This window comes from Orycteropus afer, unplaced genomic scaffold (assembly GCF_000298275.1).
Source record: "Orycteropus afer afer isolate SDZICR_OR568_19922 unplaced genomic scaffold, OryAfe1.0 scaffold00266, whole genome shotgun sequence".
Classification (NCBI taxonomy): domain Eukaryota; kingdom Metazoa; phylum Chordata; class Mammalia; order Tubulidentata; family Orycteropodidae; genus Orycteropus; species Orycteropus afer.
Window position 1 is genome coordinate 3,533,123 of NW_006921853.1, and position 23,942 is coordinate 3,557,064.

The 23,942-nt window shown below is 53.4% G+C and overlaps 1 protein-coding gene across 1 annotated transcript; it reads left to right on the forward strand.

Annotated features, from left to right (window-relative positions):
- The first annotated feature begins 1,515 nt into the window (after positions 1-1,515).
- Positions 1,516-20,060, forward strand: SEZ6L2 (seizure related 6 homolog like 2). Its single transcript, XM_007950215.2, has 18 exons — positions 1,516-1,594; positions 2,503-2,634; positions 3,236-3,535; positions 4,722-4,861; positions 5,132-5,333; positions 10,068-10,253; positions 10,967-11,135; positions 11,660-11,823; positions 13,599-13,799; positions 14,459-14,597; positions 15,322-15,518; positions 15,663-15,857; positions 18,023-18,214; positions 18,317-18,508; positions 19,034-19,072; positions 19,229-19,346; positions 19,479-19,575; positions 20,031-20,060. The coding sequence occupies exons 1-18, from the start codon at positions 1,516-1,518 to the stop codon at positions 20,058-20,060; spliced, it is 2,772 nt and encodes a 923-aa protein (XP_007948406.1).
- The last annotated feature ends 3,882 nt before the right edge of the window (positions 20,061-23,942 follow it).

A 23,942-nucleotide genomic window follows, 5' to 3' on the forward strand; every position in this document is an offset into this window, starting at 1 on the left:
TCCCTCTCTCCTACTCGCTCCTTCCTTGGCTCCCACTCACCCTGACGTCACCCCTCCCCGCAGCCCTCCAGTCTCAGCTACCCGCGCCCCCGCCCGGAGGCAGCCGCAACTCGGGCTTGGGGGAGGGGGTTCGTCTCCGTCTCTGCACACCCCCTCCCGGCCCTACTGGGCACCACGTGGGGCAGCAGGGGGCACTGCGCCAACCTCCAGCTTCCCCGCAATGCGAAAAGAAGGGGGCGGGGCCGATCCAGGGGAGGAGCCAGCTCGCGGACAGACGGACGGGGCTCTGGTCCTAGGGGCAGGGGCGCCGCGGCCAGTCCACCCGTCCTTCTATCAGTCCACTGGTGACTCCCCGCCCCTTTCGCCCTGGGCGTGAGCCGAGTCTACAGGCAGGCGGCTTCAGCCAATCGCCGACGGGCTCGCTCCGGCGCGGCCGCGGGGAGAGCTGTCCGCGCGCCAGTGGTGCTGAAAACAGCGCGCTCCAGAGGCGCGTGAGGGAGCCCAGGAGAGGAAGCCAGAGTGCAAGCCGCCTGGCAGCTGGCCGGGGGCAGAGAGTGTGCAGGGGAGGGCCCTCCTCTCCCCAGGCTGGGAGCCGTCCCCCCCGACGTCTCACGAACGTGGAAACTCGCCATTTTCCTGGGGGGAAGGGGAAGCCCGTTCCACACGAGCTTTTGTAGAAGGGCAGACGTCCCACGAGGGGTCTGGATGTGGGGAGGAGGCACACTGCGGAGCCGGAGCAGGTGCGAACCCAGCTGGGCCGCCTCTCGGCGCCCCGGGAAGAGGAGATTCCGATCCAGATGTGGTGGAATGGCGCGAGAGTGAGGGCGCAGTTCCTGCGGGCACCTAGAGTTTCTGGGCCTCCCCTGGGGGCCGCGGAGCGAGGGTGACAGTCCGCGCTCAAATAAACGGCCCCTCCCTCCTCCCTCAGCGCTTCCTCCTCCCCTCCAAAAATCAACCCGAGGCCCCTCCCCTCGCCCGTCCCCAGGATCTGACGTGGGCTCGACACCTTTCCCCATTCTCCCTCCCGCAGCCCAGTGCCAGAGCTTCGACTCTCCCGGTTCCGCAACCCCCTCCCTCCCCGCCAAGCCCCACTAGAACCCAGTAGAGACCCTCCCGATCTCCACCCCCACCCCGGGCCTCCGGAAACCGCCTCGCCCCTCCCCACAGCCCCAGCTCCGGATTCAGCCAGCCAGGTGGACCCAGGAGCCCGACCAGGAGGGTAACCCCGGCGACCCGGCCTTCTCGGCCTTCTCGGCCCCACCCCCTGCAGCCAGAGCCGCGCCCCCTCTACCACCGACCCGGGTGCAGAAAACCCAAGAGGTTGGGCAACGGGGGGCTTCCAGGCTCCCCCCAGTCCAGTTCCACCCCTCCATCCCAGGGACACGGAAATCGTCTTCCTTTGCTGACCCTTAGCAAGAGGGAAAAAAAATAATAAGAGAAGGATAAAAGACGACGGAGAAAAGGTGGCAAGTAGACTAGGAAAGGCGCAGAGGGAAGAAATCGGGGTGAGTCGCCATGGGGACCCCCAGGGCCCAGCGTCCGCCGCCTCCTCCGCTGCTGCTCCTGATTCTGCTGAGCTGTCCCCGGATTCAGGGTAAGGACAAGGGGGTGTGGGGGTGGGCCCCAGAACGCCCGCCAGCGGGGTCTTGCGCCCGCCTTTCTCCAAACACCCTGGGTCTTCCCAGCCCGCGGGGGAGGGGAAGGATGCCGCGGACAGGGACGGGGCCAGCCAGGGCTTTCCGGCTAACCCCTCATCGTGAGGCCGTGGGAAATGAAGGAGGGAAGCTTTGAATAATGTCTTAGGGGTTAAATCCAGGAAGGAGAGCTGGGGAAGTTGGGGGCGGGGGGGATGCCTGCCCAGCGGCAGGAGCACGCAGGATACCTGGGTGGGAGATGGAGGTGCCAGGAGGGACTCCAGACGCCACCCACACAGATGCTCTTGGACATATGGACAAAGACAGATGGACGGAGACAGGGCTCAGAGCCCACTAAGTCCCTCACTGTTGACCCCCAGCCAGACTCCAGGGAAGGAGACAGAGACTGCAGATAAGCAAAGAGAGAAAGAGAGAGGAGGAGGTCTGCCACACTCAAGAGACAGAAACCCAGGGAGAAAGCTGGGACACTGCGGAAGCGGGGCCTGGGAGGCACTGCCAGACCCTCCGCAGAGCCCCAGGTCTGGGGGAGAGCGCCATCGGGCTGCACATGAAGGCGAGCCTGGCTGCTGCCCCCGCTCTGCCCTGATGGCGCTGTCCAGGGTCCATAAGATTCAATGTGCTCACTGAAGGCTCAGCAGCCTTGGGAGAAAGGGGGAGTGGGAGGGCTGGAGTGGGAGAGGCAGCTGGGATCCCCTCCCCCAGTCTTGGCTCTCAGCCCATGTTGGGACCCTGTGAGCCCCTGCAGGCCCAGCTGACTGAATAAGGAAGGAGGAGCTCTGGAAAGGATTCTCTAAAGAAGGAAGGGGGTGTGGGAGAGGGGAGGGGCTCACACGACTTCACCTCCTAGGTCTGCCCCTGATGGAGGAAGAGGCACTGCCAGAACCTGGAAGCGAGACTCCCACAGTGGCCTCTGAGGCCCTGGCTGAGCTGCTCCATGGGGCCCTGCTGAGGAAGGGGCCGGAGATGGGCTACCTGCCTGGTGAGGCTCCCCAAGTGGCAGGAGTGATAGAGGGAAAGACAGAGATTCTGGGAGTTAGTGAGCCAGGCTGCAGCATGGGTGAGACTCCCCAGAAAGGCCAGTGAAATTCAGAGGGAGCGAGGGAGAGTCAGGCAGAACAACAGACACACATGGAGAAAAAGAGGGAAGCTCAGAGCCAGACAGATGCAGAGAGGTAGGGGTGGGAGAGGGACAGATCCAGAGACTAGCAGAGCCACTAAATCAGAAGAGGTAAGAATAAGAATAGTGTACAGAGAAACAGAGTGCCAGCGAGTGCGAACGAGAGAGGTAGAGAGAAAAGGGGTAACCAGCAGAGAGCCAGACCTCAACAGGGAGGCTGAGAGAAGCCCAAGGAGACGGTGGAAGGGCCTGCGTGGAGGCAAAGAGAGGGGGAGGGGGTCAGACTGTGGGAGCCTTGGGAGGTGGGGAGTTTGGGTAGGAAGGGAAAAGACAGGGGGCCTACCCCTTGTGGGGAGGCCTTTTGCATACACTAGGGGACCCCCCAGTCTCCCTCAGTCTTGATGTCTACCCAGAGCCCACAATTTGTTTGCCATGTGTCCTGCCTTCTCTTGTACTATCCCAGGATCTGATCCAGAGCCCACGCTAGCCACCCCTCCAGCCAGCCAGACTCTTGCAGCACCCTCCCTGCCACGGGCCACTGAGCCAGGGACAGGGCCTCTGACAACAGCTGTGACCCCAAAAGGAACCAGGGGCACAGGCCCCACAGCTCCGGAGCTGCTGACCCCACCCCCAGGAACTACGGCCCCACCTTTGCCCAGCACCGCATCTCCAGGCCCTCCCCTGGGGCCTGAAGGAGGGGAGGAGGAGACCACCACAACTATCATCACCACCACAACTGTCACCACCACAGTGACGAGCCCAGGTGAGGTGATTAAAAGGGGGTGAGAGTGTCCAAGAGCACATATGTAGGAAAGGAGGATTCTAGGTCTGGATGGAAGAGTGGGAACATGTGGAAAGAGGGGCTCTGGGTAGAGATAGGAGAGTCTTCTGCATAATAATCATAAGCCAAAACCAAACCCACTGCCATTGAGTCGATTCCAATAGCAACCGTATAGGACAGAGTAGAACTTCCCCACAGGGCTTCCCAGGCTGTAAATCTTTACAGAAGCAGACTGCCTCATCCTTCTCCCACAGAGCGGCTGGTAGGTTCAAACCACTGACCTTTTGGTTAGCAGCCAAATGCTTTAACCACGCAAGACTAGAAAAAAAAACAAATGCACTGCCGTTGAGTTGGATCGGGTTTCCAAGGAGGTATCACTACAAAGGAGATTGCTCAACCTTCTTTCGAGGAGTGGCTGGTGGGTTTGAACCACCAGTCCTCTGGTTAGCAGTCAAATGTCTTAGGCACTACACCACCAGAGTTCCTCTCTGTCCTATAGGGTCACTATGAATCAGAATAGACTCCACAGCAATGCATTTGTGCCAAGGAATCATGGTGGTGCAGTAGTTAAGAACTTGGCCTCTAACTGAAAGGTCTGCAGTTTGAACCTGTCAGCCACTCTGTGGCAGAAAAGACTTGGCAATCTGCTCCAGTAAAGATTACAGCCTGGGAACCCTGTAGGGGAGTTCTACGCTGTCATATAGGGGTTATGTGTTGGAATTGACTTCACGACACACAACAACAGCAACTATGTGCCAAGATCCCTGGGTGGTGCGAATGGTTTGCACTCAACTAAGAACTTAAAGGTTGGTGGTTTGAACCCACCCAGCACCGCTCCATGGCCTGACAATCTACTTCTGTAAAGACTACAGCCAAGAAAACTCCACAGAGCCGTTCTACTCTGTAACACACGGGGTTGTCATAAGTTCAAATTGACTTGACAGCAATGGGTTTGATCTGGTTCGGTTACTACGTGCCAAGCACCTTTCTATGTGTTTTATCTATACTGCAGTTGGGGAATGGAGTTCTGGGCCCACAAGGGATAGAGGGTGCTAGATAAGGATGGTAATGGGAGCTGGTGAGAAGACATGAGGACTCGTGGAGTTGCTTGGCTGGGAGGACAAGAACACACAGGTTCTCGCTACCCCAGCCACTTATGTCCCTTTAGTTCTGTGTAACAACAACATCTCCGAGGGTGAAGGGTATGTGGAGTCTCCAGATTTGGGGAGCACCGCCAGTCGCACCTTGGGGCTCCTGGACTGCACTTACAGCATCCACGTCTACCCTGGCTACGGCATCGAGATCCAGGTAACCGGACCTAAGCATCTCAAACGTTCATGTCCTTTGTTCTGGGCCCAGGAGTGTGCACAGGTTTTGTCTGCAAGCCAGAGAACCTGGCCCGTGTGGCAACAATCCTCTCTGGGCCTGTTTTCTGACTCAGATGATCTCAAAGCCTCTCCTAGAATTCTGCAACATGACTAATATCACTGTGGGGTTTGAGCCACCACAAACGGAAAGGGAAGGCAGGGCATCTTAAGAGAGTCACCCACCCTGACTGACTTGCACTGGCTTCTCTAGGTGCAGATGCTGAACCTGTCTCGGGAAGAGGAACTGCTGGTGCTGGCTGGTGGGGGGTCCCCAGGCCTGGCCCCCAGACTCCTGGCCAACTCCTCCATGCTGGGAGAAGGACAAGTCCTTCGGAGCCCAACCAACCGGCTGCTCCTGCACTTCCAGAGCCCGCGGGCCCCAAGAGGCAGTGGCTTCAGGATCCACTATCAGGGTGAGGGTCCTAGTGGAAGGGCAGAGGCCACACTGGGCACAAGGGACAGCAGCACAGAGGCTACTGGGGACTTTTCCCCCTGACTGGGGCCCTGGGGAGCAGAACCCTCCAAGGAGATCCATACACACTCGTCTCACCACTCATGGACTCAGTCTGGGAGTGCACACCTCCAAGTGGCAGTCCATCCATTCACTTAACAAAGGTTTACCGAGTGTCTACTTTGGGCCAGGCCTTGTGTTAGCCTTGAGGAGAGGAATGAACAGTCAGGTAAAAACATCATTTCAAGGAACTCAGAATTTAGGTAGAGAGAAAGGCAAGTAGGATGATTATAATTCAATAAGACAAGGACTGTGATGAAGGAAATACAGGCAGGGGGAGCAAATATCAAAGGAACTAAATTTCTTCTAAGGGAGACAGGGAAACTTTCTTGGAGGAAATGATATCTGGGTTTGCGCTAAAGGATGAGTTAGCCAGGAGAAGGGAAGGAAGGCGAGAAAGAGGAAGGCAGGTGTCTAGATGGATGAAAAAGAGCTCATTCTAAGATGCAGAGAGGAGAGAAAATATGACACCTTGAGGAACTGAAGTTATTCAGCATGAAAGACAGAATTATCCTAGCTGTGTGACCTTGGACAAATGACCTCTCTGTTTATCACCATCCCATTTGAAAAACGGGGATCATGATACCAACCTCATGTTATTAGGAAGATTGAATGAGTTCCTGCATGTCAAGTGCTTAAAACAATGTCTGGTAAGTGCTGAGCGTTCAAAACATGTCAGTTACTGTTCTTGTAATAAAAGCACAGAGAGTGGAGGGGAAGAAGTGGGCTGAGACCAGTCTAGGAAGCAGGCTGGAGTCAGATCGTAGAGGCCATATCAGCTTGGTAAGGAGTTCAACTTCCTTTATCTTTCAGGTGAGGGGGAGGCATTTTGAAATGTTTTAAGCCTTCAGAGAGTGACACTTCTGAGAGCCAGGGAAGAGGTGTGAGTGGGGGGTGGGATATATCCACGTATGACTGTCTCCAAGAGCAGCTACCCATAGATAACCTACACGCACAGGGTCATTCACACCCACCTGGGAGTAGAGGAACCTTCCACAGTGCAACTGTGTGTTCTAGCGTACATGTGTGCATGTGGCCTGGCCCACTGTCCCCATTCTCCAAGGTGCCTTCTTCCTGCACTGCAGAAATAGGGAAGGACTGCATGTCGCTCAATGCCCACCTCATGACCTTGCCTGGCTCCGTGTATCCTGCCCCATGTGAGCTCTGCTGACCCTTGTGGATCATAATCTAGCCACAACTTGTGTCTCTTCCTCATGTCCTCACTAGCCTCTCTCCTGCTTCTCCTGAAGCTCAGAACCTGCCCCAGGGGCTCACATGTGCAGGGTGGAGGTGCCCAACCCTAGGCCTATTCGTAAAGAGACCAGTGACCTAGGGGCTTGTACTTGGTGGCAGTGGGCCTGGTTCGTAGGGACATGAGCAGGTCCTGGAGGTCCAGGGCCAAGTGCTAGACTTCAGATATAATAAAATAGCTCTGCACTGTCTTTATGCAGCCACTTCCCCAAGGCATTTAAAATAGGACTCTGAGACAAAGTGGAACATTTGGGGAAGCAGGGCTATTGCATAAATTGGCCTCCATTACCTGCCTTGGTCTTCCCTGTTTTGCAGCTACTCCAGGCACACTTGGGACTGAGGCTCCGTTTAAGGCCTCTGGTCCAGAGCGGCCTCATTACCTTCTCTGAAAGGTCAAAGGCTCCATCAGCCCCCTACCCCAAATCTGGTACTTTCCCATTTACAAAGCCCTTTCACCAACTACTAGTTCATTGGCTTCTCACAGCAACCCTGGGGGATGGTTGGGTCGGCCCCATCTCTCAGAGGCAGTAAACGACTCAAAAGTTGTGTTGGCTGCTCACCCACCTGCAAATTCCCTGCTGTTAGAAATCAGACCCTGGAGCCCCTGGCTCCCACTTAGTCGTTCACTGAGACTGAGGGGCAGGTGATAACATTTTCTGAGCACCTTCTCTGTGCCAGTTGCTTTGTGTGTGTTTTTTTAATTTAACGTTCAGGCTAATCCTCAGTGGTAGGGATTATTATTGCCATTTACAGGTGAGAGGCCCCTAGAGGTGAAGTCACCTGCTTAAAGTCATACAACTAATAAGTCATGGAGCTGGGACTAGAACTCAGGTCTTCTGGTCTCCAAATCCAGTGCTCTTGTACCGTTCCCCACAGCCTCTTGGCATCAATTACCAGTTGACTAGACTTTTAGAAGACAAAAAAAAAAAAAAAAAAAGTTTTAAGGTTTGGTTCAGTCTCGTGGGAGAAGCAATAGACAGTGGTTAATGTGATGAGTGAACTACGAATGCAGGACTGTGTACAGTCTAGGGAAAGGGGAGGTGTCAGGAAGGCTTCCTGGTAGAGGTCACACCTAAGTTCTTCCCTGAGAGGTGAGAAAGGAGGACAGAGAGCCTTTCAAGTAGGGGCAATGGTATGAGCAAAAGCATGGAGGTGGGACCTCCAGGAGTCACGAGGCTGTCGTGTAAGATATCCAGGTTGTCAGTGCTAAGAACCAAAGGTGGAGGTGCTGGATTCTACTCACCATGGAGGGCCTCGAGTTTCATTCTAAAACATTTGGACTTGATTTTGTGGGCCACTAAGATTCATGTATGCAAATCATTTTGTTCTAGAAAGTTGGTTTTTGTATCTGTCTACCTTAGTAAACCATGGGCTGTTGAAGGTCAAGGCCTGTGGTTTTTTCACCTGTGTCCCCAGTGCCCACCCAGGAAATGCTTATTGAATTATAAAATAGGGAGGGACCAGTTCTCTCATTGAATCACTCAGAGCTGGAGGGTCAGGGAAAACAAAGGCCCAGGCAAGGAAGGTGGTACTGCCTAAGCTCTCTGCTAACCTAAGCCTGCCTCTCCTTCAAGTCCTGGTTTTGGTGTGCCTCCTCCAGAAAGCCCTTCCTGATGAGCAATGCCTGTCTGAAACAGACACACCGAGTTCTGTCAGGATCAAGCTCAGAGTCCATCACTTACTGCCAAGTCACTATTTATTTGTTTGTTTGTTTTATCCAATCTGATTATACAAAGATTTTAGGAGGCTTATACAAAAAATGAAGGAGCTCTGGTGCCACAGTGGCTAAGGCATTTGACTGCTAACCAGAAGGTTGGCGGTTCAAACCTACCAACCACTCCACAGAAGGAAGATGAGGCAATCTACGTCCATAAAGATCTACCGCCTTGGAAACCCAATAGGGGTCGCTATAAGTCAGAATCGACTCAATGGCAGTGGGTTTGGTTTTTGGTTTTATACAAATAACGCAAGTAATACAATCGTATAGAATAAATAAGACAAAAAGTGACTGCAGGTGATGGGTTATACAAGCCATTGCTGCCAGGAGCAAGCCTCAATCTGGTCCTGTGCTCCTGGCAGCCAGTGCAAAAAGTGTAACTATACATGTGTCCCTGTGAAAAAGAAGAAAACAAACCAGTTTACTTTCAGTGGGGGCCACTGAGTATTAAGCTCTTTAAAGACAAAATAGTCAAAGTTCTTGAAGGAGTTTCATGTGGCTTCCCTGGATGAGAGCTCAGGGCATAATACCCCATGCACTTGAGTGGAGGAACTCGTGTGTCTGTGTGTCTGTTTCTCTCTCTCTCTCTCTCTCTCTCTCTGTGTGTGTGTGTGTGTGGAGGGGAGAAAATAAATGCTGTGGGCTCAATTACATTTAGCCTTAGTGTCCACATCTGGAAAATGGGTCACAGAGTCCTAACCTCAAAAGTGCTGAGTGAACCCATTTTGGAAACTGAACAAGTTCTGCAGATAAACCAAAACCAAGCTCACCGCCATTGAGGTAGATTCCATCTCACAGCAACCCCCATTGGGTTTCCGAGGTGAATATTTACGTAGCATAGTGCCTAAGGCACTTGACTGCTAACCAGAAGGCTGGCAGTTCAAACCCACCAGCCACCCCTTGGAAAGAAGGTTGGGCAATCTACTTCCATAGTGATACCACCTCAGAAACCCAAGGAGGGGTCGCTATGAGTCGGATCCAACTCGACGGCACATAACAACAACAAACGACAAATATTTATGGAAGTAGATTGCCTCATCTTCCCTCCATGGAGTTGCTTATGGGTTTGAACCATCAACCTTCTGGTTAGTAGTCAAATGCCTTAGGTACTGTGCCACCAGTGCTCCTTAATTATTATTATTAGAGCTGGACAGATTCAGTGATCAGCTGATTTGCCTGAGGTCATGAAGCCAAATGAGTGCCAAGATGCAGAATAACTTCTCTGAGCCTCCAGTCTCTCGAATGGAGTCCACATTGGATAGATGACAAAGATTGGGAGAGACAAGGAATGTTGAAATTACCTCTTTGTGAGGTGATGTGCCCATATATTGTTGTCATGTGCTGTCAAGTCGGACCCAACTCATAGTGACCCCTCCCTGGGTTTCTGAGGCAGTATCACTACGAAAGTAGATTGCCCAACCTTCCTTCCGAGGAGTGGCTGGTGGGTTTGAACTGCGAGCCTTCTGGTTAGCAGTCAAGTGCCTTAGGCACTACGCTACCAGAGCTCCCTGTGCCCATATGAGGGAGTCTTATTCTTCAGTGTGGACTCCAGTACACAGGCAGCCTGTGCCCCTGGGAACCTGGAGACGGGGAGCAGGCCCTGGGGGACTGGTGAAAGATGTCTGCGTGGGAACTAAATCCTCCTTCTCCCTGCTCTGCCGGGTCCAGCCTACCTCCTGAGCTGTGGCTTCCCTCTGCGGCCGGCCCACGGGGATGTGAGCGTGACGGACCTGCACCCTGGAGGCATTGCTACCTTCCACTGTGACTCGGGCTACCAGCTGCAGGGTGAGGAGACCCTTGTCTGCCTCAATGGCACCCGGCCTGTCTGGAGCAGTGAAGCCCCTAGCTGTATGGGTGAGTCTCCTGCCACCATGGGTATGGGCTTCTGTCCCAGAGACCTCATTGGGAGAATCCTACCCTGGGGACCTCCATCTTTGGGGAAGATTCATCCTGAAGGGTTTCCACCCTGAAGAGTCCCTATTCCTGGGGCCTCCACCTGCAGCTCTTTATACTGGGGGCTCTATCCTCAGGGGGGTCTCCTAAGATGTCCCAGCTGGAGAGTTTTCATTTTGAGAGTCACTATTTTTGGGGGAGAGGTCCCTTCCTTGGGGCCAACCTCATCTTAGGAGGAACTATTCTCAGGTTCATAATCTGGAGGGTGTCCATCCTGGGGAACCCTTCCTGTGGGGGCTTCGTTCCGGAAGTCTCCCTTCTAGAAGGTTTTCCCCTGAGTGTTTCAATTCTGGGTATCCCTATAACTGGAGTCCCTCATGGGGTCCCAGCCTTGGGAGTCTCCACCCCAGACTGTTGCTGGCCTGGGCAGTCTCCATATTAGCAGGGTCTCCACCCTGAAGGTGCTCATCCTGAGGTTTTCTGTTCCGTGACTGATGCCCCTCCTGGGCGGTGACCTGGACAAGGTCCAGTCCTCTGGGGGCAAGCCTGTGGGAACAGAGGCCAACCCTGGGCCTGGTCCCAGCCAAGGTTGTGACCTCAGCTGAGAAGGGCTGAGACCCCATGAGAAGGACAAGTCACACCAGACCGGCTTTCCCTGTCCCCTCTGCCCACAGCGTCCTGTGGTGGCACCATCCACAATGCTACACTGGGCCGCATCGTGTCCCCCGAGCCTGGGGGAGCAGCGGGGCCCAACCTCACCTGCCGCTGGGTCATTGAAGCAGCTGAGGGACGCCGGCTGCACCTGCACTTTGAAAGGGTCTCACTAGATGAGGACAATGACCGGTGAGGATTTGGGCCTCAGAGCAATGGGCAGATTACAGTGGGGATCAGACAGACCTGGACTAGGTATCAGTTGGGATATGTGTCAAACATAGTTTAATTCTTCTCCTTTCTTAGGCGATATAGTGGAGAACCTTAGACACGTCTCTGTGCCTCAGTTTCTTCATCTGTAGAATGGATTTAATGTACCTCCCTCTTAAGCTTTCTGTGAGGATAAAGATGTGTAAAGTGTAGAGTGGCGCCTAGCACACAGTAAACACTATAAAACTCTTTCCAGAAGCAGCAGTATTATTGTTCTTTAACTACCAAACTGTTCCAGACCTACCATACTTGCTATATGATGTTAGGCAAGTTACTTAATCTTTCTGTGCCTCAGTTTCCTTGTATCTAAAGTGAGGTCTATTTGTATCTGCCTCAAGCGTTCTTGTCTTGTGAGGGTTAAATGAGATATGTTTAAAGGGCCATAAGAGTGCATGGCACATAATAATAGGTGCGGAGAGTTCCAGCCACTGCCCTGTCTGTCCCAGGCTGATGGTGCGCTCTGGAGGTGGTCCTCTGTCCCCAGTGATCTACGACTCGGACATGGATGATGTCCCAGAACGGGGTCTCATCAGTGACGCTCAGTCCCTATATGTGGAGTTGCTCTCAGAGACACCTGCAAACCCCCTGCTGCTGAGCCTCCGATTTGAAGGTAACTGCCCCCACCCCAACCCAGGGCCCCAGTCCTCGCACCTTCCTCTCCTCCTGACCACCAGGCACAGTCACAAGCCCATTCTCCATCCCTGCTCATCTGGGTCTGAATCTTTGAAAGCCGGCTTGTCCCCTGACGCCAAAACTACAAAGATCACTTCATATGGATGCCTTCTTGCTTCCTGAGGTGGCCTTTTCTATTAAGCTTTGCGTGTAGCCGGATCCCAGTATGTCGTTAGGAGACCAGTTATCTCAGTCTCTCGGTTCTTGTTTTGTCTGTGTTGGCTCTATTCTCAGGCACATTCTCAGAGAGGGACAGAGAGAGAGGGAAGGCTCATCTTCCTCCTGAGAGCTTCAGCAAAAATGCCAGGAAAGGCTCTCATTGGCCTGGCTTGGGTCATGTGCCTACGCCTGAGGCAATCACTGTAGCTAGGGACAGGTGGTGTTCTAACTGGCAGACCCACATCACATGGTCATCCGTGATGTGTCTCCCAGAAGGAAGATGGAGGTGTTGTGACCAGAAGAAGGGGAAACAGATGCCAGGCAAATAGACAACAGCCATGTGCTGCAGACATTATGGGCTAAAATAAAGGTACCTTGTGGATGGAATGGAAAAAGCTGCGTTCACTCAGAGGAGAGAAAAGTCATTTCCTGTCAGGGAGTCTTCATCATGGAGAAGAAGCATTTGAGCTGAGTCTTAAAGGATGGAGAGTATTTTTAAAAAAGGGAGATGGGGGGTAGCATCCCAGGTGGAAGGAACAATGGGAGCAAAGGTGAAGAGCTATAGAAATGCCTGGTATTTTGGGAAACAGAATTTGACTGTGGCCATAGCAGAGGCTTTGTACAGATTATAGCAGGCAAGAGACAAAGAAAACAACACAGAGGAAGGAAGTGTTAGTTTCTAAAATGAATCATGGCAGAAATGGAATTGGCCTTGGGCCCTGATGGGTGGGTAGAATTTTGACATGACACCTTATCAGGTTCTGTAACAGTGAAACGAGATAGTAGGTGTGCAAAAATAGTTGGATAGACTCTCAGAGTGCTGAAGTACAGAGAGCGCTAGTCTCTTAGTAAGAAGTCCTGGATTTGAGGTCTGGCTCCATAGTTGTGGGCCACTGCTTCTCTGTGGGCTGCAGAGCCCTCAGGTGTACCATAGTCACCTAAGTCTTAACCTTACAGGTAATTTTGCAGCTAAGATGTGATCAGGTGGGAGAAAACTAAAATGTCCTACAGGCGTTCATTTTTGCTGGCTTAGTCCAAAGTCAAAAGTGGGTAGCTTTGATACTCACTGCAATTTTGGGTTCTAGCAACAGCATGGATGATCAGTGATGGTCAGAATCTGATGGTTATTTTTGAAAAAAGAACTCACCAACGCAAGCCCGTTCTCCACAGGCACCTCTTACCCCCAGTTTGCCATTTTCAGAGCCAAGTATCTGTGACGGGAAATCAGCTGATCTGAGTTGGAGGCTGGGTTCTGCCACTGCTCAGCTATGTGACCTTGGTCAAGTGGATTTTTGTCTTTTCTCATCTGTAGAATGGTGGCTGGCATTAGAGTAGTCTAGGGAATTCCCTCCAGACACCGCATAAATGTGTGGATGAGAAGTGTTTGGGGCTTTGGCAAAACAGAGAGTGAGCATTAAGGTCAATGGCAACCAATTTTAATTTTAAAAGCCTACTGAGTGGCCAAACCCCATCTGAATTCAGCCTAGGACCCCCAGTTTGAGGTCCCTTGAGACCTACCCTGGTCCTCAGTTTCTGTGACTGACTCCCCTCCAGCCTTTGAGGAAGATCGTTGCTTCGCCCCCTTCCTGGCACACGGCAATGTCACCACCACGGACCCCGAATATCGCCCCGGGGCGCTGGCCACCTTCTCATGCCTCCCAGGATATGCCCTGGAGCCCCCTGGACCCCCAAATGCCATCGAATGCGTGGACCCCACAGAACCCCACTGGAATGACACAGAGCCAGCCTGCAAGGGTGAGTCCCCCATTTCCCAGGGAATCCTTCAAACTAAAGACTACCCCCTGAACTGGGGAACTTAGGAAGGCCTCTGTATTCAAGCCTTGGGTAAATCCTGTCCCTTTCAGAGCCTCAGCAGTTCTCTTAGCTGAATAATTGGTATGCTTGCTACAGAATTCAGGGGTCACAAACCCAAATGTCTTCGAGAGCCACAACTGGAATTGGGCTGAGCCATGGATGGTGGTGATGGGCAGGCTGGGGAATGGATGCGGCTCATTGAGACCAGGGCTAAGGACTGGGCATCCAGGACCTATTAGTACCAAGAAAACCAAAAAACCCAACCCCATCCACTGTCATCATGTCAACTGCAATTTAGAGCAACCCTGTGTAGGACAGAGTAGAACTGCCCTATAGGGTTTCCAAGGCTGTAAATCTTTATGGAAGCAGACAGCCTCATCTTTCTCCCATGGAGCAGCTGGTGGGTTTGAACCACAGACCTTTTGATTAGCAGCTGAATGCCTTAATCACTGTGCCATGAGCACTCCTCACTAGTAGCAAGAAAGAGGTGGATAATAGATCATGGGAGACATGTGAAGAGGACTGAGAGCGGGGAGGACTGGTGAAAGGGAGATTGTATGCCCAACGGGGTCCTGAATCTGACACCCCTTCCACCGCAGCCATGTGTGGAGGGGAGCTGTCGGAGGCCGCTGGTGTGGTCCTCTCTCCGGACTGGCCCCAGAGCTATAGCCCCGGCCAGGACTGCGTGTGGGGCCTGCACGTCCAGGAAGAGAAGCGCATCTTGCTCCAAGTTGAGATGTACGTGTGTGTCCGGTAGAGGGTGCGCTGGGTGTGGGCTCAGCCAAGTGTAGTACCACGATGACCGGCTTGCATTCTGAGCCTGCCTGGCTCTTCTATTTCTACACAAGATTCAGTGAATATATGATCTGAGCAAAAAGGGCACAGAAGGTTCAGGATGGGGGGAGGAGGTGACCAAGTGACCTTGGACAAGTACATGGGGGGTAATGCAATCTTCCTTGGGGGTATTTTGTGATTTATGAGGCTGCCCCTGGAGCGATTTCCAGGGAGCCAGGCCCAAGCTGTTGCATCATCACCAATACTCAAGGTGAGGGTGGGGATGAGGGGAATCCATTGAGCTGAGGTATGAGGTGGTCATGCGACTGGACAGAACCGGAAGGGGCCAGACAGGAGGTACTCAAGCAAGCATGGTCTGTGATTAGTCAGAGCGGGAGCTGGGTTAGGCTGCCATGGGCAGCGATGGAGCAGGGACTGGAGAGTGGGAAGAATTAGTCATAAGCAGGGTTAGGGATTGGGATGCAGGAATTGGGAGGAGCCGCCAAACAGGTGCAACCTGGAGAGACTAGAAAAGACCTGTGACTGGTCCAAACTGAGGTGCCGCCAAGCCACGAGTGGAGGCTGGACTGTTGGCAGGGTGACTAATAAACAGAGCTGGGTATTAGGCAGAACTGGATGGGAGGGGCTGGTCGTAGGCCCGCCCTAAGCCTGGCCCCACTCCCTGCAGCCTGAATGTGCGCGAAGGGGACATGCTGACGCTATTCGACGGGGACGGTCCCAGTGCCCGAGTCCTGGCACAACTGCGGGGACCTCAGCCGCGCCGTCGCCTCCTCTCTTCGGGGCCCGACCTCACGCTGCAGTTCCAGGCACCGCCCGGGCCCCCAAACCCGGGCCTGGGCCAGGGCTTCGTCCTGCACTTCAAAGGTACTGGGGGCTAAGATGTCAAGAAGAGCAGGGCTCCAGGAGCCGACGAGCCTGGGAAGGCGCCCCCAGGGCCAGGCTCGCGAGGCTGCAAGGGGAGCCCTGGGTTAAAGAGCAGCCTCCAAATTCGCCGCCTTTCCCCTGCAGAGGTCCCGAGGAACGACACATGCCCCGAGCTGCCACCTCCGGAGTGGGGCTGGAGGACGGCGTCCCACGGGGACCTGATCCGCGGCACAGTGCTCACTTACCAGTGTGAACCTGGCTATGAGCTGCTCGGCTCCGACATTCTCACCTGCCAGTGGGACCTGTCCTGGAGCGCCCCGCCGCCCGCCTGCCAAAAGAGTGAGCCGGGGCCTGCCGGGCTGTGATAGGCCCCTCCGCTCTGGGCTCCGCCTCCATCCCCTCTGGCCCCGCCCTTCCCGTCCTAGGTCCCGCCCCAATCTCTCAGTCCCAACCCCTCACTTTCTAAGGAGTCCGGTCCCTCTCCATGAGATAGCTTGGCTTTTTTCTTTTTCTTTTTCTTTTTTTTTTTTTTGAGGGGGGCGTGGATTAAAGAGAAGTTTTTATTCTGCGTTCCCGGGAGAGGTTTACGGGTCCCCGAGAGGGCCCCGGGCGAGGTTCACGGGTCCCTGAGAGGGGCCAGAGAAGTCGCAGCTTGGCTTTTTTCATTTTCTTTTTTTAATAGTTTATTATTTTTGTTGTTGAGGATATACACAGCACAACATACACCCATTCAACAATATCTGCACGTACAATTCAGTGACACGGATCATATTCTTAAGAGTTGGGCAACCATTCTCTGCCTCCTTATCTGACTTGTTCCCCCTTCATTAATATAGTGGTTGCCCCATAAGGTTCCTGTGTAATCTTCATGTTGTCAATTGGATCCCATATAGTTTTTTTTTTTTTTTTTTTTTTTGAGGGCAGTGCTCAAGGCAGATATTCTCTGCTAGCTAAGCTAAACTACTGTTTGGTTTTTATAAGACTTTAGGGGATATTTTTGGCTTAAGATTTAAAGATTATCTCAGGGCAGTGGTTTCAGGGGTTCACCCGCCCTCCGTGATGCCAACAAATCTGGATTCTCGTGAGAATTTTTAAAATTCTTTCCTGCATTTCCCCCCTTTTGATCAGTATTCTGCTATAGACTCTTTTCTCAAAATGTGAGCACTTACCTTATTTTAAGGCAGTCATCGAAGCCTCGTGCTGGGTTAGGATTGTGTGGAGGTGTTTCAGATCCTTCCCTACCCTGATGGAGCTCACAATCTGTGAGGGGGACAGATAACTACAGATAATGCAGACTAATAACCAATGTTAACATCTCTGAGCCTCCAGTTTCTCAGAGGTGAAGTCGTTGTGGGGGTTGTGAGGACCAAATGAAAATCTTTATCCAGCAGCGCCTGGTGCCAGTAGACAGTGATTAAGTGGCAGCTGCCATATGAGGAAGGAATATAGGAAGACGGATGGACTCATTCTCTAGGGTATTTCACAGAGGGGGTGGCCTTTGAAAGAACTGGGAGCATTTATCTTTTAGAAGAGCGAAAAGGGCTTGTCTCTTGTCATTTTCTCCAAATTTCAGAAGCCCTGTCACAGGGATGTGGAACTGTCAGTCTTCCATGTGGTCCTATGGGACCAATGGGAAGAAGTTTCAGGAAGCCAGATTTGAGCCAGACACAAGGAAAACTTCCTAAGTGACACAGAGAAAGCAGTGAGCTCCCCATCCCTGGAGGGATCCCCAAGATGTGAGGCCTGATGAGAATTCAGCTGGTCCAGAGGAGGAAACAAGCCGAGGCACAGGAGGCACAGTGAACCCGAAGCTAAGCTGAGCCCCGAATCTCCTGACTCTCAGGCCCGTGCTCTATGGCCATGACCCCGAGTGGGGCCCCGCTCTGGCACTCCCTGGCTGAGTGACTCCAGGCCAGTCATTTGACCACTGTGAGTTCTGTCAGAGAGAGAGATGACAGTGGCATTGCCCTCTTGGGATTGTGAGGTTTAAATGCTAATCATGTTTGTAAAATGCTTAGCAGGATGCCTGGCACAAGTTATGTGCAAAAATGGCTTAATTATGACTCTCCCATCCAGGAGCTGTGAACTCACTTGCCTCCAGGGTCAGGCAGGCAGTAAAGTGATGGAAATGCCTGGGCATGATAGGAATGATGGCGAACAGGGACGCCGTGTCCCCTCTATAAAGGGGGCAGCTGCCATCCTGCCCCAGGCCATGTGCATTGCATGCTTGGCAGACACTGCTGGTGTTCAGCTGGTACGCTGTGGCACAGAAGTTAAATATTTTGAGGAGCAGGGACCTGTGGTTGTCCCAATCATCCTATTGTCCAGAAGTCTTAAGTATAGAATGTACTGAATTTTGTTTTTCCAACTCCTGTTCTCTTCATTCTGAGGAAGTGGTGGGCAAGGTGGAGGTGGCTCCCAGAGGAGATGGTCCAAAGCTCTCAGCTTCTGGGAGACCTTTTGAGGAATTAAGGCCCTAGCTGACCTTGCCCTCCCATCAACAGTCATGACTTGTGCTGACCCTGGTGAGATCACCAATGGACACCGCACTGCCTCAGACGCCGGCTTCCCTGTTGGCTCCCACGTCCAGTACCGCTGTCTACCAGGGTACAGCTTGGAGGGGGCGGCCGTACTCACCTGCTACAGCCGCGACACAGGCACGCCCAAGTGGAGCGACCGGGTCCCCAAGTGTGCATGTGAGTCTGAGGGACACTGGGAAGGGTGGTCGGGCGACCTTGGGAAGATCCCGTGTCCTCCATGTTGGACCTGCTCAGTCATGACCGACACTTTCTCTGCAGTGAAGTATGAGCCGTGCCTGAACCCCGGAGTTCCAGAGAATGGCTACCAGACCTTATACAAGCATCACTACCAGGCGGGCGAGTCCCTGCGCTTCTTCTGCTATGAGGGCTTTGAGCTCATCGGCGAGGTCACCATCACCTGTGTGCCTGGCCACCCCTCACAGTGGACCAGCCAGCCCCCGCTCTGCAAAGGTGCCTGGGTGGACAGGGCTGGAAGCAGGAGGGCACAGCAGTGTGGCAGGAGGGACAGGGCTGGGGAAAATCAGGCAGCAGATTTGAGACCAACAGCTGCCCCTGCTGAGCTCCCCATTCACCTTCTGGGGGTTGTCACCCTCACGGGTGCACCCAGACATCCTAGGGAAGTCCAGTGTCATGGAATTGTGCTGAGAGTGTAGTGGAGGGAGCCCGGTTTAGAAGTCCCTTGGCCTCTCCGGATAAACCTGTTTCCCTACCTATGGCAAATTCTAAAGACCTGGTTGGCTCAGGGTGTCCAGGACCCCCAGAACATTTAGGGGTGTGGAAAAGGAGGTAGGAGGCCCTGCTAGGACACCCCCCCCCATCTCCTCCCACCAAGGGAAGGAGAGGGCTTAGGTTGACCAGAGGGCAGAGAGAACCAGGCTCTCCAACCCAGCCCCACTGGGCTCCTGGCCCTCTACGCAGCCTCCTCCCCCTCCCTGGCTCAGACCCCGTCCCCTCCCCTCCCTCCTCTCCCTGCAGTGGCCTATGAGGAGCTCCGGGACAACCGAAAACTGGAAGGTCAGTGAAGGCACAGGTGGAGGCCCAGGCCCTGGCCAGGTCGGGAGGGTGAGGCAGAGGCTGGGGGCAGGAGGCCAGGCCCCTGAGGGGTGAGGCCCAGGGTTCAGGGCCCAGGGCAGCCCTGGCTCACTGACTGGTCTCTCCTCCTCCCCTCAGTGACCCAGACGACAGACCCATCGCGGCAGCTGGAAGGAGGAAACCTCGCCTTGGCCATCCTGCTGCCCCTAGGCTTGGTCATTGTCCTCGGCAGTGGCGTTTACATATACTATACCAAGTGAGTACCCGAGCGGGGGCGGGGGGGCACTGGCTGGAGCAGACCTCCTGCCTGCCTGGCCCAGGGGCCAGGCCACGAGGGCTGCTCAAGGGCTCACCTGTTGACAAGCCTTCTCTCCCCTCACTTTTCCAGGCTGCAAGGAAAATCCCTCTTCGGCTTCTCCGGCTCGCACTCCTATAGCCCCATCACTGTGGAGTCAGACTTCAGCAACCCGCTGTATGAAGCTGGGGTGAGTCCCTCCCCTCCCCCTGGGGTACCATCACTCTCCACTCCAGGACTCCATCACCTCCTCTCAAGGGTCTCTGTAATCTCTGTCTTGAGGGTTTCAGGCTTGGCTGCCTACAAAGGCCACGTCCATGAGCAAAACAAGTCAGGTGTGAAAGGAACAGGGAGGACTGTGGCTCACCGTAGAACACTGTTGCTAACTGGAAATGTAGGCCCCGTTGCCGGATCTCCCAGTTGCTTAAGACAGTGCAGAAATTCACATTTTCATGATTTTAAGACACCACAGAACAAACCAAACACATCCATTGGTCTGATTCAGTCCCATAACCACCCATGGCCTCCAAATCCCCAGTGATCATGTCAAGGGGGCCCTTCACTTACTTTTTGGATGCCTCTTGCCATTTTGCCTCCTCCACCCCCATCCGACTCTAGCAACTGCTCCCATCTCTCTGTCTCCAGGATACACGGGAGTATGAAGTTTCCATCTGAACCCCAAGACAGGCTGCAGGACCCAGGACGCCCCTTCCCTCCTCATTCTGCACAGGGGGGAGTACAGGACCTGGCCTCTGCCTCCTGGCTCCCCCCCTCCCTGCTGTGTAAATAGTCTCCCAGTCCCACGAGGGGGCTCTGATGGCCCTGGAGATCCTATAGCAAATAAACCAGCATCCTGCCGCCCAAAGCCTCTTCTCAGTTGCCAACAGGGGCCTGTCCCCACCCTACGTGCCCATCACTCCCAACACTGGCTTTTGGGCCCTGGGAGGAGAACTCAGACCCCTACAACTTCTGGGGCTCCTCCAGCCCAGGGCACCCCACAAGGACTGCTCCACCACCTGGTAACACTGCAGTTCCCTTGACCACAAAGTCTCTGTCACCCCCAGATGCCCGGGCCCCAGGCCTGACTCCTGGGCCTTACTGGATGAGAAGACCAGGGATGAAGGGGAGAAATGGGACAAGCCCCTGGCCTCTTCCTGTGGTCTCCCCAGCCCACAATCCCCCCATCTTTGCTTCTGGATTTTTGTTTTTGAGCAATAAACAGAAAATCACCATTTGTAACTGGGCTGGTGGGGTGTGGGGAAGCGGGTCATAGTGTCGGGATCGGTGATGGTAGCCTCTGTGGAGAAAGGGCTTTGGGAAAAGGAGACCAATTCAGGAAAATGATGGAAATCTGAAGCTGGACACGGCGCAGTATCAAGGGGGCTGGCCTGGAATTCAAAAGCCTGGCTTCCAGCTCAGCCTCTGGGAAGGACTGGCTGGGAGAAGCTGCTTTCTGGGGCTCAGTGGCCTCTCCAAAGGGACTTGACGGGCCAGAGATGGGCTCTTCTCGCTGGAAGACAGCGGTCAGTAGGTCCCCCCTCCCTCACTCTGGCAGGAGGCAAGAGCTCTCCACTTGTCTCACCACTTTACCTAAAATCCAACTCCCTTTTGAAAATGGAAGTGGGCCAGTTTTTTGTTTTGTTGTGTTGTCTTGTTTTTGGCATTTTAAGTATAACCTACTGTTACGTTTCTGTCAAGTATTGTGCAGATGTGCAGCATTTCATAAACGGTGGGCTTGGTCCGTGCCCTGTGGATGCCCTTTTCTACCTGATCTCCTTTTGAACATGATCAGGACTTTATCATGTTTCTCCAAAGGATCCTTCTTCAAAGCGAATTTTACTGAACCTGGTATGAGATGTTCACATAACCACGAAGCCCCAGAGGTCGAAGACTCAGGGTCCTCAGCACCAATGCTGGTGGCAGTGGTCACCTCACAGGAACAGGGGTGGACCCTGCCAGATGCCACTGGCCTAGAGCCTAAGGTGCTGGAGTTTGCTAAGGTGAGGTTTGGATCCGGGAGCTCACCTCTGCCCACAGGCTGAGTTAAAGCTACTCTGATATCGGCCCATACCCAGCCAAAAAGGGCCTTTCCTCTCTATCCCAGATAATGCTGCCTTCCACAGACGCCACACAGGGAACTGGCCCACTGGGAAGGAGGAGAGGATCCCGTCTCTTTATTAAAGTCTGTGATCCCTGGTGGTGGTGTCCTGGTTGGTTGAATGTGAAGAGAGAGATGATGGTTCTGCAACACTTTGGAGGCTTCAGAGTTGATGCTGCTCGTAACCAAGAGTCCCCCCAAAACTGAGGTGTTCAGGTAGTTCTGAAAGAGGAGCTTTGAGACATCTTCTAGAGGGACAACATGGGAGAAGGAATGAGAGGCCGAGAGCAGCAGCAAAGAGAGGTGGGATCATCCTCCAGATGTCAAGCTGGTTGGCAGAGCTCCCTAGAAAAGAGTAAGAACTTTTGTCTGTTTAGGAAAAACCAGGCTCATGTCTATCCTTTATCCAGCCAGCCAACCTCTATGTCCCCCATCCACCCACTTCCCCATCTGTCCATTCACCCATCCAGCCATCTACCCATCCACCCACCATGTCTTTTTACGCATCCATTCCCTGTTCAGCTAACGTTTACTCTTTCTCTCACCATCCTCTTTCTGCCTCTGTCCATCTTTCCACCTGCTATCCACCCACCCACCCACCATTCTCCTTTCACCCAACCATTCACTGTTCCCCACCCATCCACTTCCCATCTACCCCCATCTCTGTTCACACACCTAACTACTGCCCCCCCCATTCATCTGTCCACTCATCCATCCATCTATCCCTCCTCCATCTACCTACCCCCTCATCTTTCTTTCATCCCACCCCCCACCCCCATTTAAACGCCTTGAGAGCAGGAAGTCTGTTTTGTTCACTGTTGTACTCCAGCCCCTCAAATAGAGCTGACACATAGTGAAAGTGTTTCATAAAGACTGGATGAATTTACCCACCCACCCATTTACCAGTGCCCCCACCCCCAAACACACACATATATACTCATACTCACTCTACTGAATTCCACCTTTGTGTCTTTGCTCATACAATTCTCCTTTCTTGAAATATCCCTACCAATCCTTTTCCCTAGTAAATTCTTTCTTTAGGTGTTACCTCCTCCAGGAAGTTTTCCATGATTCCTTTCCTTCCTGTCCCAATGAGGCTGAGATAAGTGCTCTTCTCACTGTTTCCATTTCTGTTATGGGCACTTAGCCACATAAGATTGTAACTGGCCATTTACTTGTCTGTCTCCACACCAACCTGAATCCCTCAAGGGCAGAGGCTGTATCATTCATTTCTGTGTCTCAAGCTCCTAAAACAGGGACTGGCTTATAGCAAGAGCTCTAAATGTTTGGTGAATAACTGAATGGCCTTATCATCCATGGACCCTACGCATACCTTGTCACGCGGGGATGGCAGGAGGTGTGCTTTGGTGCGGGTACGATTTCTGTCAGAGCTAGAGACGGTAGAAGAGAATGGGGAGAGCTGAGAACTGTGAATTCAAGGGTCAGGGAAGAACAGAATAGGACTGCGTGGTTCAAAATCACCCTACCCTGCTGGAATGTCGTCAAACCCTTGGTCTCTCCCCTACAGGCTCCTCATCCTTTTCCCAGGACAAAAGACAACTCCCTTGAAGCCTCACTCACCGGGTGTCTGTGCCTCGGGTCTTGGTGATGAACGCTGGAAGTAGAGGCCCCAGTCAGAGAAATGACTATCCCCATGGCCAGAAAGATGTGGCTAGGGCAGAAGGGGCTGAGGGAGTTCCTGGCCAGGCAGTGAGGAACGAGGGCTGAGTTAGTGGGTAGAGGACAGTGCACAGCTCCTAGGGCTGGCTGTGAGATGGGGGAGATGGGCACAGATCTTTGGAGAGGTCAGCTGTGGCTGGGAGGGGGTCAAGGACTGAAACTAGGGTTATGGAAGGGTTTCTGGACACAGTTGTCCTGGGATGGGGCTCACCGTGTTTAGATATCTGAGTCCCTTGGTCTTGTGTCCGCTTTTCCTTGGTGGGTAAAGGGGTCATTTGGCAGCCAGCAACGAATAAGGCCTCATTAGTGAGTTCTGTGCTGATCCGGGCCAGAAATTCCTCAGAACGGGATAAGAAAACCTTCTGGATAAAAAAAAAATTCAGGCGGCCTCAGCAGAGGAGCTCCGATATGAGGTTTCTGGGTCTGAGAGCTAGCAGGCTAAGCCTTCATATTTGATCGAGAAGGCCCTGGACCTGGGAGGCAGTCTTTGAGGACCTCAGAGTCAGTGATGGAGGGTTATGGGTCTGGGCCTAAGATTCATGGGTGAGGGCAATCTCAGAAGTAGGGGGTCTGTGGGATGAGATCTTAAGTTGGGGGCTCATGGGTCAGACCTGGGGCTGGGTGCCCATGCCTAGGAGCTGTCCACTTCATTACACTCCCACTTTTGGTGTTCGCTCTAGTACTCACTGGACCACCACAAAAGGCGGATGTGGCCTGGGGGCAACTGCCGTTTTTCTCCTCATTCTTGGTAGGAGTGGATGCCATCCCCCTGGGAACAA